At 39.9% G+C, this 12,542-nt stretch overlaps 1 protein-coding gene across 13 annotated transcripts in view; it reads right to left on the reverse strand.

Annotated features, from left to right (window-relative positions):
- Positions 1-925: 925 nt before the first annotated feature.
- Positions 926-12,542, reverse strand: part of LOC116539304 (schwannomin-interacting protein 1) — a 785,902-nt gene continuing 774,285 nt past the window's right edge. For all 13 annotated transcript variants that reach the window (XM_032262121.1, XM_032262100.1, XM_032262110.1 and 10 more), the window contains 5 exons: positions 11,559-11,676; positions 9,967-10,164; positions 8,930-9,053; positions 6,127-6,220; positions 926-1,570 (listed from right to left, as the gene is read on the reverse strand). In XM_032262121.1, coding sequence (XP_032118012.1) covers positions 1,519-1,570; positions 6,127-6,220; positions 8,930-9,053; positions 9,967-10,164; positions 11,559-11,676 — 586 coding nt within the window. In that variant the 3' untranslated portion in view covers positions 926-1,518. The remainder of the gene's footprint in view (positions 1,571-6,126; positions 6,221-8,929; positions 9,054-9,966; positions 10,165-11,558; positions 11,677-12,542) is intronic.

A 12,542-nucleotide genomic window follows, 5' to 3' on the forward strand; every position in this document is an offset into this window, starting at 1 on the left:
ATCTCTACTAAAAATACAAAAATTAGCTGGGCGTGGTGGTGCATGCCTGTAGTCTCAGCTACTTGGGAGGCCGAGACAGGAGAATCGCTTGAACTGGGGAGGTGGAGGTTGCAGTGAGCTGAGATTGTGCCACTGCACTTCAGCCTGGTGACAAAGCGAGACTCCATCTCAAGTAAAAAAAAAAAAAAAGTTTACCTATTTTTTTAAACACAAGCCTTCTAGGAACACTGGCAAATCTTTTAAATTCCTTACAACACTCACCTATTTTTGAGAAAAGAAAATGGGGGCAGTTTTCTAAAGTTCTATCTTCAGGTTACATCATGGACCTTAGAGTGAAACCAGGTGGTCTGTGGGTGGTTCTGGAATGTGGAATTGCTCATCTTTGCTTTAGTTTATTCTTCCCTAATCCCTACATGAACATTAGTTAATTAAATCTATTTTCTGAAACTCTCCACTTACTAAGAAACAGTCTGTAATCTGCTTTAGACTTGGAATCTTCTTTCATGAGACCAACAGAATGGTTAAAAATTTGAAAATAGCAACAATTGGCCTTGGAGAAAGAGTGAATGCAAGCATCATTTGTTCACGTGGTAAATTTAGTACATGGAGTTTGATACAATCATAGTGCTTAATAACACCAGCAGCTATTAATTACTAAAGCGCTAAATTCCAGACTGATCACTTTCAGCAATAGTAGAAGTGCAGGCTCTGATGTGACTGACCTTCAGTGTTCTTCGGACCACTCTTTCACACACACATACTCACAGACATGCACTCACGCTCATAATTTTCTGGGCAATTTGCCACCCTGCCTGTCCTCTGGAGCAATTCGTTTTCTTCACTGATAAACGCTTCCTGGTGGGGAATTCAGCTGCAGTGGGGTTAAGCCAATATAAGGCTTGCTAGTGACCAAAAAGACATATCATATGAAACAAAGTTTTAATTTTTATTTTACATATTTATACATAAAACTTTCAAGGAACCCTCTGAATCCAACAGAATGTTAATAGCACATCTAAAAAGGAACTTCAGGTAGTCAACATTCACAAAATGTTGAAAACTGAGTAAAATATACATATTACGGAGAGCTACAACTTCACTACGAGGCAGGCATGTATTTTTTGACTTGTATAGCACCGTCATTTACAGTTCTTCTTTAAAACTACAGTGAAGAATGAAAAGTAGTCAATGGGAAAATACTGCTCCAACTTAAAATCTCTAAACAAATAAAAATAAAGTTAAAGCTACGCTCTTTTATTAACCATGTTTTGTGGTGGTGTCAGTACTGTACATTTTTTTTGTAACAATATTTTATTAAAATGCCTGATATTAAGTGGCACAAGTAAAAAATTAAAATAAATTAAGAAGCAAAGGCCAATCACTGGACATTAAGCTTCAGACATTATCAATGACTAACACTGATATTTGTTTGTTTCTGTGCTGCCTTTAGCAACAGCATTTTTACAACCACAGAAGCAAAATAAATTCTAGCTTGTTCTCTGGTTGAATGGCTTCTTTTCACTTTGCAGGCATTTTCTCTGCCATGTGCTTCTGCTGACTTTCAGCATGTCTGTAAAATAATTAATACAATTATTTAGCATTATATAGAAAGATCCAAACTGCTTTTCATTCAATAGCAACAGCATCCTGCAAACAGAAGTTCAGAGTTACTGACAGTGAAATACATGAGAATCAAGAAAAAGTACCTTATTCAAACTCTCTGAACTCTGATCTGAACTCTTTAATTTTTATACTTTGTGTATGATTCCTTTTATTTAGTAAACCACTGGGTGAACCTGAGACTTATAGACATTACTACTTTTAAGAAGAAAAGTTCTGTTTGAAAATGAAAATAAATATCTGGGATACTTCTATCAACAAGTATTAAATATGTGTCTTCCATGGGTCCTGGTTCTGGGGATTGGATGGTGAGCAAGACAATGAGGTCTTTGTTCCCATGGGGAATATATTCTAATGGAGAGAGACAAGAAAGAAGTAAACAGTGAACAAGGAAATACAGATGGAAATAAGCACTAAGCAAAAAGTCAAAACAAGGTGTTATAATGAGAGTAGCTGAGTGACTACTTTATCTAAGGACACATGCAGACACAGACGTAGATATTAACTAAGACTCTGATAGAGACCTGGAGCCAAAAATCGAATTCACTCCTGCAAAAGCCAATGTCTAACAAATAGCCAATGTGGATATAAAGATATTTCATGTTTGCATGTTTTTCCTGCCAATTAATCCTAAGGACATGGTCTTGGCAGTGAGGATAGGGTGAGTCTTCTTATTCATCAAGCTCTATTATGGGCCAGGTGTGGTGGCTCATGTCTGTAATTGCAGCACTCTGGGAGGCTGAGGTGGGTAGATCACCTGATGTCCGGAGTTTGAGGCCAGCCTGGCCAGTGTGGCAAAACCCCATCTCTACTAAAAATACAAAAATTAGCTGGACATGGTGGCAGGCGCCTGTAGTTCCAGCTACTCAGGAGGCTGAGGCAGGAGAATTGCTTGAACCTGAGAGGTGGAGGTTCCAGTGAGCCGAGGTTGCTCCATTGCACTCCAGCCTGGGCAACAAGAATGAAACTCCATCTCAAAAAACAAACAAACAAAAAACCAAAAACATGTTCCATTATGACCTATGAACCCAAAGATAGGTCAATGTAGCAGCTAGAGAGTGGGGCAGAGGTAGACAGTGGGGCAGAGAGGGAGGAGTGTGGCCAAGCTGTTTACATCACCTGAATGTTCACTTCTTAAAGAATAATGGGGTTTGAAGGCTGCAAAGGACAATGGTTTTAAAGGACGATTTTAGGAAATGATAAATTTGGCAAGAGAAAAACATCTAGGGTTGTGGTTTCTAGCTATAATCAAAGGTTTAGGAATAATTTGTGTGTGCTGCCTGTACTTGGGTAGTCAGTGACATCAAGTTGAACTTATTGGTTTTATGCAGAACGTGACACATCTGTGGTACAGGGAAGACAAACTACAAATACTTTCACAAACAGGGAAGTGACAATGGTGTCCTTGCCACACTCAGCAGCCCATAAACAAATGGCGCTATTCATCTAACAATAAAGGCACTCAGGAAAAAGTACCTTATCGATAGCTCTCCATTTCTTAAAAAATCTGTCCCCTTTCACAGACCATCTCATGGCTCTGTTTATGTGTAACAAGAATCAAACATTTTCATAACTAACTCATATGCCTCACTTAAGCAAATCCAGCTTAAGATATTTTGATGTCCAGTGAACTTGATTCCACTGTAGCTAATTACATTACAGTTCTCACAGCAATTTAAAAATATACTACTATGTACATGTACATGCACACACACCACTATGCCTATGCACATACATACATCAAAAGGTTTTCTGAGAAGGAAAGAAGAGAAGACGGCAAGCAATTTCAGAAAATATTGAAAATTGGGTGATTTTTTTGAGACATGCATAAAATAGTGAATTTCATTAAAATTTTAAACGAAGGAGGAAAGAGTTTAGTCCATAAAACTAAAAGGTTCTTATTAGCAAGTTATATAAAAGTCCCTGTTAGGATTTGTTTCACTGAAGCCTCACTAGAACTCTTTTTTATTTTGAATCAACAATTGCTTTGAGGACCTACTACGTGCTTGGCAGTCCCTGTGCTAGGCTCTGGGGACACAGTAATAAATGAAAATGATATCATCTCTGTCTTCGGGGAATTCATAGTGAGGTGGGGACAGACAGGAGACAAATGAAACACAGTGCCATTAGGCTGCACACAACAGAGATGAGATGTTGTTAGGAACACTGAGGAGAGGGTCCTAACACAGTCTTATGATCAAAAGCAGGTCACATAATTGCTGGTGCTGCTTTGTAGACCCAACACATGGCTGTTCATGGGCTGGAAACATGCCAGCTTGGAGTGACTCTGACACGCCAGTCTCAAACCCCTGGGAACAGTCCTGATTGACACGGAGGTGTAATAAGTTTAATGCACTGACAATCCATACAAGGGAAGAATGAATGCTAAAGGCCAAATGTGTGGAGGTCAGGGAGGGCTTCTCCAAAGAAGCATCATCCAAACCTATGGTTCTCAAGTTTGGCTGTGCATCAGAATTACCTAGGAGCTTTAAAAAAGTCTTCATGCCCAGGTTAGCCCACAAAAATAATTAAATAAGAATATCTGGGGTAGGATCCAGGCATCGCTACTTTATAAGCCTCCCCAGAAGGTTCTGTTGTGCAACCCAAACTGAGAACTACTGATTTGAATGGACATCTGGAATGGCAGGAGTTGTACAGGTAAAGGGAGGAGGTGGACAACATGTCACAGCAGGCCCCGCATACACCTCCTCAGCCTTCTGAGATCTGGCTGCAGGACTCTGGGGCTGCTGCCTTTAGGAAAGTTTAAGTATCCTCAGGTCCCTCCAATGAGGAAAGTTACTTTTCTGCAGCCAGGAGCAGATGTAGAAGCTTCTTCCCACCAAGAGGAAGGCTAGGCAAGGAGATCATGGCCCCTCCCATGGTAGGACTGCTCTAATTCCAAGGGTGCCTCCAACACCTTTACATTTGTGACTCCTCTCCTTTTAACTCCATGGTTTTGCCTGCCCTGTTTCTGGTGGTCACACCAACTGAGTTACAAAAACATACACTGCAAACCTAAGTATTAGCCTAAACACTTAAGAGAGAAGAGGAGGGGCCTCTTAGCATCCTCCTGGCCAAAAAGAAATGCCAATACTATTTTTAGAGACAGAGAAAAGATCTCTACTATCACAGGCAACTCATAGTTAATAAGAGTTCATATATTTTTCAAAAAAAAGTAGGTCCTGATTGCATATTTCACCATTGGTTTCCCATCATCTTAACACCTGCATGCATGTGTTAACATGGCCAACTTCTTTAACAAAAAAGGGATGCTTTATAATTGTTGGTGATGCAGTGCCTGAATACATCTTTAGATGGCAATAATATTATTTGAGTGTTATTGTGATATTTCAGATGCAGGCAAATATGTTCAAAGAGTATGAGAAGGCTTACTGTTTTATTTTTGGCTAGGGATAAGGCAATACAATATATAAAACGATATGTAAATCATACAAAACAGTGCTGCTTACAAGTCTTAAAAAAGAAAGCTGAAACGTATTTTTCCAGCATTTATTTTGCTACCAAAACTATTTTTTATATCACTGCATCATTAGACAATTATTTTACCCAGCTCTACACACTAAGATGCGGTCCAATGGAGGTGCTGGGAGCATTATTATCACTACATATGTTTTCAAGCTTCTATGGGATTGTTGTAGATCACGTGGTTAACTCCTTACACCATGGTGGCAAGAGATGTTCCTTCTTCAGGGAGCCTTCTACTCTTTAAATACCATTTCTGGGATTAATAGCAATTATTGTTTCTTGGTTTAAAGACTCCATAAGGACTGTCTTGGAAAAGGTACCACAGTAAATATGTGCTCATAGGAATGTTTACAGTATTCCATGTACTTTACGTACTTACAGTGCCATGCAGGACTGCAAGGAAAACTACAAAGAAATGCAAAATGTTGACCAGCATTAGCCTAGTTTCCTTGTCCCCTAGGGAGGGAAGCATTCTTTTTTGCTCTTTACAAAGAGGCAGCTGGAGCAAAGCCCAGCTAAAAACTCAAGTCCTGGAGCTTCCCCATGGTGAGAACAATCTGGTGGCTCTGTGGCTGCAGAGAGATGCCAGTGTCCCTGCCTTCTGGGCATGGCAGAGGCAATCAAGAACTGGATCACATAAGAGCTTGTGCTTTGGAGAACTCACCACATGGCTACTTGTGCTGGAAACCTGCCAGCATGAAATGGCTTATGGCCGGCTTCCCAGGGGACAGTCCTTCAGGATAAAGCCTTCCACGACCAGAACTACTGACCTGATTTAGGTGGAGGTGTGAGAAGTAACACACTGGCAATTCATCCCAAGGCAGGGATGATTGCTAAAATGCATGCATTTGGTAGGGAGAGTGTTCTGCTTCCCCTCCATCTGAACAGCTGGCACAAGCAAAGGCTCAGTGAGTTATTCATGGAGGAAGAAGTTCTCTAGAGCTAGTTTTTGCCTAATTCTTACATTTCGGACGGCCCTGGGCTTCTTTTCTTCTTTGGCAAGAGTGAAGCCACACTAACCTGGTCAAGTCTTCGATGTCCACCAGCATGGCATCCTGCTCTGTGTGCAGCTCATCTCGGATGAGAAGCAGCTGGACCAACTCTTCGTTCAAGCCTGAGGCAAATACAAGGGCATTTAAAAACAGATAAAACTGCCTCCAAGTCAGAATGTATAACTTTACAAACCAGTATACACACAAACAGCTAAACATAACAGGAAAGATATTTTTGTAAAAGGTTAGATTTATGTTGCAGAAACGTGTCTAGTTTGCATCATTATAGAGGTGTTGGAAGAAAAGGAGCAAACTATTTCCAATTACCTTCACATTAAGGTGGGAAAAGAAATTGTTAGCTGTTAGGAGAATAGCTTGTTAGAAAAAGCAAGATTTTGTTGTGAAGAAATGTGAATAAAGCCTGGAGCACATTAAGTTTTCCACCCTTCAGCTTCAGGATGCTCCTGCCATGCTGACAGTCAGGAGGGCCCCCAGGGCTTGACTACTACATCAGATGCCCAGCTGGAAAGGAAGGTATGTCAGGGATGCTCAAAGCCTTCACATGGCCCTAGGAAAGGAGAAGCCCTATGCAGAGGTTGTTTTCAGAAAAAGTATTATCTGAAGATATTGGAAAGTCAGGTTTGTAATATAGTTAGATGTGCAAGACCTTAAGAAATAACCCCTGAAATTTCTAAACAGGGTGCCAAGGAAAATATCACTTAAGACTTATACCAGAAATGAAATATATAGAGATGGAAATATTTCTTTTTTTGAAATGGAGTCTTGCTCTGTCACCAGGCTGTAGTGTGGTGGCATGATCTCAGCTCACTGCAACGTCCACTTCCTGGGTTCAAGCAATTCTCCTGCCTCAGCCTCCTGAGTAGCTGGGACTACAGGCACATGCCACCATGCCTGGCTAATTTTTTGCATTTTTATTTTTAGTAGAGATGGGGTTTCACTGTGTTGGCCAGGATGGTCTCGATCTCCTGACTCATGATCCGCCTGCCTCGGCCTCCCAAACTACTGGGATTATAGGCGTGAGACACCGCGCTTGGCCCCTGAAGTCAGTGCACTGGGTTAATTCGGCTCCTGCCATTGAAAAACTCGAGCAAGCAAAGCCTCTCTCTTGTCTTTTCCCTCAGAGAAGCTAAGCATTATATCTGCTAGGCCCAGCTGCATGGAAGAGAGTACCCATCTAGCAAGAGCTCTGGGCAGGGAAACAAAAGAGAAAATAGGGGTGATCAGAAAGGTCCCCCTTGGAAATGCTTTTAAATATCCTGACTTCAAATGATGCATTTATCTGCTTTTACGTTAAACTAGTTTCCAATTTTAAAAAGAGAAAAAAAAAATCATACAAAGAGGTCTAAAATTTCACTTGTTCCTAAAGAGGACTAGATGGCAATTTTAGTGTTTAAAAGCCTAAGGAAGATGTTTTAGTGGTAAAATATCAAAAAGTGTTTTCAGTCCTTGAAAGAATTCTCAACTAAAATTAAATTGTAGAATTTTTAAAAAACCCTGTGAATCTATGGTTTCTTATCAAAATGTTTGACTCTTTCTCTTAATTTTAAAACAATATTAAATGTGTTAATTGACACTGAATACATCCATTTTTTTTTATTTGGATCTTGTGGAAAAATTTCATTTTTTCCAGTGTGCACTTAGGTAGCCTTTTATAATGTCACTTAGTAAAGTGTCTGCATATCTGAACCCTTAATGCATAGAATTTTTTTCCAATATGAAGTTTTAAGCTTTTTATTATGGAAAATTTTCAAACTGCTACAAAAGCAGCAAAAATAGTTTAATGAATTTCAATGTATCCAACTAGCTTCAACAATTATCAACTTATGGCCAAGGTTGAATCATTTCTCTCTAACTTCTACCAGATTATTTTAAAGCAAATTCCAGATATCTCATTATTTTATCTGTAAATGCTTTAGTATGTATTTCTAAAAGACAGGGGCTTTTCTTTTTTAAATTCATATAACTGCAACACCTTTTTCACATCTAAAATAAATCATTCTTTACTAAAACTTTCAGTTAGTATTCAAATTTTCCTGTTTGGCTCACAAATGCTCTTTTCTCTTTATAGTTGGTTTGTTTGAAAGTATTTGGTTGGCATATCTCTTCAATTTCTTTTAATCTATAATACCATATAATTATATAGACTCATTCCTCCTGGGGGCTGAAGAGATGTTAATTCATCTGGCTTAACCACACTGCCTAAGTGAGTATGTTCTCTCTTTCATCAGGCCAAGCAACTGCCTATTCTCTGCATGACCAATCACCTTGAGTGAGCACCACTCCGCACTCCCTGTGGCCACTTTTGTTAGAGGTCCTTCTTTATTCTGGGGAGAAAAGTCCATATACTGTCACCCTGCAGTCTTCACATATTGGTTTCACATACTTCCACCACCTGGAATCCCAGGAAATGTGTCTGATTTTATTGATGATGATGATGATACCTGTGATGTATGTGTATACTAGTAAAGTAGAAGGTATATTTGTATAGCAAATGACTTGTAACTACTGAATTGTGTTCCAGAAACAGACGTGGTAAGTCAGATACATGCACTGTGCTAGGAGCTGGGGATTTAAGATAAATAAAAGAGACCTGCAACTGTTGTGAATCTTGAAAAATGTTTAAAGCTTCTGAACATTTTACAGCTAAACCAAACAACAGCAACAAAAAAAGAGCTTTGTGATTCTCTTATTTTCCTTGCAGTCACACAGGAACCCAATGAAATGTATGAAAAAAACTGGACCAAGGAAGTAGCACTATTCCATGATGTTTTACATTGAGTATTCTATTGTCAAGGATATCTGACACTTACTTTCTATCTGGGAATGGAGATCATTGACTATCACTTGTAGCTGCCCAATAGTCATGTCTCTCAGGTCGGTGGGTTTTAAACTTCTTTTCATCAAGCATTCACTTATATGAGGCATGTGTGGCAGCTGAAGATACAAAGGGGAAGAAATGGAGGAGTGAATAGAGCCACAAACTCACTGAACGTTAACACCCAGTTTTCTCTTAAAAGACCCACTCATCCACCCCCTGCAATTCAGTGACTGAAAGCTTTCCCCATCTGCATCTTTCCCAATGTGGACCCCTAATCCACTTTACATTACCTAATATGCAATTGGCATCAAAACACACCACCACCAGTATCAAAAGCTTTTTGATTGGTCTTTAATGTGGGTCATGAGTCAATGTTATAGCCACAAATGAATTATCAAGGAACATCAATAACATCAATGACATGGAAAAAATTAGTATCAGTGACTTTTTAAGAATTTATACCATGCTACAAGCACTATGCTATGTGCTTTGAATACTTTATCTCACTGAATCCTCACAATCATATTCTGACACAGGCATTATTATCCCCATTTCATAGATGAGAAAACTGAGACTTAAGTAACTTGCTTAGAACTTCATAGTAGGTCAATGGCAGAGCTAGATTTAAACTCCAAAATCCAGGACTCCTATTCACTATGCTATATTATCTTTATTGAAACATAAGAATGAGAATTATAGGAATAGTAAGTTTGCCAAGATCAATAGGTTCTTAGACTGAGATTGCTTTAAAGGAATGTAAATACCCCCATGACAGCTAATATTGTTCCTAAGAAACAGCAGATATCAATCAAGAGCAAACTGTACTTTTGTGAAATCTATTGCTTAGGTATTTTTCAGTGCTACAGTAGGAAAGAAAAAGAAACAAACCTAATCATTTCTCAATGACAGGACTTTTTTCAAACTGCCTTAGAGAAACCCAAGTTTGCATAATTCTGGGAAAGGACTGGGACAGTATCAACCATTTCCAGCCCCCAAACACTTGCTTGCATTTCAGCCTTTGCTGCTTACAAGATCAGCGACGGGAGACTTTTTCCTGTTCTGTTTCTCCACTTCTACTTGCATTTTGGCCATTGGTTTGGCCATGGCGAGGGCCATTTTGGCTTCAGCTTGCAATTTCTTTTGCCTTGTAAGGAAGTCCATGTCATCCAAGGATTCAGATTCCTCTTCAGTAGTGTCTCTATCAGAATAGGAAGAACTCTGTTTGCTCTGCAAAGGGAAAAAAAGAAGCAGCCTGAGCCTTCCACACATGCCTGCTAGCATCCACTTAGAGATGGGCTACAACATCCTTCGAGCCTTCTCTCAGAACAGCTCATAGTTCCCTCTGCCAATGCAACTTGCTGCTTGAGTTGATAAATCTCAAGTAACATTAAAAGGGTCTAGTTCAAAATATATTTTAGCATAAATAGAGCAGTATAGTTAATAATGGGAAACATATCTATAACAAACTTAAAATATTTCTTTGACTCTTGGTCTCAAAACTTTCCTGAAGTGACCAGACACAACAAAATAATGACTCAGAGCCAAGGCCCTACAGAGGTTCTTCAAGTGGACAGGATCTCAGGTATCCAATGACGTTCTGCTGTTGCACTGCACTCAATGACAACAGTTTCCTCTTTGTTGGTCTTTGGTAGGAAAAAAAAAAAAAAGGCTATAGACAGAACTCACAGAGAGCAAAGAATTCCAGCAACAGGCACCCATGATTATTTAGTCAACTTCATGAGCTCTTATGTCTAAGCCCAATGGGGAAAAACTGGATTTAGCTTATTTTCCCTTTATCATTTTTAGAGCACATCTAATTTCTCTTTCTTTATCTCTCTCTCTCTCTCTCTGATATGGTTTGGCTGTGTCCCCACCCAAATCTCATTTTGAATTGTAACTCCTACAATTCCCAGATGTCATGGGAGGAACCCCGTGGAAGGTGATTGAATAATGGGATGGGTCTCACCAGATCTGATGGTTTTAAAATGGGAGTTTCTCTGCACAAGCTCTCTCTTTGACTGTCACCATCCATGTATGATGTGACTTGCTCCTCCTTGCCTTCCGCCATGATTGCAAGGCTTCACTAGCTATGTGGAACTGTAAGTCCATTAAACCTCTTTCTTTTGTAAATTGCCCAGTCTTGGATATGTTTTTATCAGCAACATGAAAATAAATTAATATACTCTCTCTCTCTTTAGAGACAGGTTCTCACTATATTGCCCAGGCTGGAGTGCAGTGGTGTCATCATAGCTCACTGCAGCCTTGAACTCCTGGGCTCAGGTGATCCTCCCGCCTCAGCCTCTAAGTGGCTGGGACTATAGGCACCATGATCAGCTAATTTTTGTATTTTTTATAGAGACAGGGTTTTGCCATGTTGCTGAGGCGGGTGATTTCTCTAATAGTTTAATATGAAAGTAGTTATTAACTTTAACAAAGCTTATATATCTTTATTTTAGTACAACTTTGACTTTTTAATCATTGTCAAATTTTAGGAGGGTGCAATTCTAAGAAACTTTTCTTTTCTAATCTCTGAAACGTTTGATCCTGATTCACAACAGAAAAGAAGCTAAATCGCCAGGAAATCACAACACCGAGCTTCAGCTGGTGCTGTTTGGACTCACCATGGGAGACAAGGGGGTGTCCAAGCTGGTTTCAGTCTTACTGTCATCAGCATCACTGTCCTTATCACTGCCACTGTCGTTGACAAAGCATATCTGCAAGTTCATCCCACTCTGCAGTCTGGACAGAAACAAATAGGACACTAGCTCTACTTCGCTATTTGTTACTTGGCGTCAGTCAATAGAACTGTCTGATTTTGCTAACAGAAAGTAGTCTTATGCGTTCTTCACATGAAGAAGTGAGCAACCAATATTACTCTCCACATATAAATGATAACTTTTAGTAGAGGATTTTCCAATGTTCTGTGGGTTTTTTTCCTCACCAGTTTCATGTTAAGTGAAAAATAATTTAAGGCCACATGTTAGAGCACCCAGCACAACAGCAAACACATAGTTGGTGTGCAATAAAAATGTGTTGAGTCTTTGAGTTTACAGTCCTGTCAATCAAGATGAATGGGGTTCTCGGGCAAACGAGACTGCCTGGTGTCATCTAGAGTCCCATCCCAGGGTGACAATCAAAGACACTCTCATTGGAGCCAGCATCCCAAGGCCACAGCTCTCTGAAGGAAGACTCGTTTTCTCTCAAACAGGCAGAATAGCGTCATCTGAAGGAAATCTTTAAGGCAGATGCCAAAAGCCAACCAAGGGAGCTCATTTATATCATTAAGAAAGAAAAACACCACAGCTTCACACTAAAACAAAAAATGTAGGGTGGGCACGGTGGCTCATGCCTGCAATCCTAGCACTTTGGAAGGCCAAGGCAAGCGGATCACAAGGTCAAGAGATCAAGACCATCCTCACCAATATGGTGAAACACTGTCTCTACTAAAAATACAAAAATTAGCCAGGCATGGTGGCACGCACCTGTGCTACTTGGGAGGCTGAGGCAGAAGAATCCCTTGAACCTGGGAGGTGGAGGTTGCAGTGAGTGAGACCGTGCCACTGCACTCCAGCCTGGGCAACAGGGCGAGACTCCATCTCAAAAAA

Source organism: Sapajus apella, unplaced genomic scaffold (genome assembly GCF_009761245.1).
Source record: "Sapajus apella isolate SASKATOON/1434 unplaced genomic scaffold, GSC_monkey_1.0 scaffold4, whole genome shotgun sequence".
Lineage (NCBI taxonomy): Eukaryota > Metazoa > Chordata > Mammalia > Primates > Cebidae > Sapajus > Sapajus apella.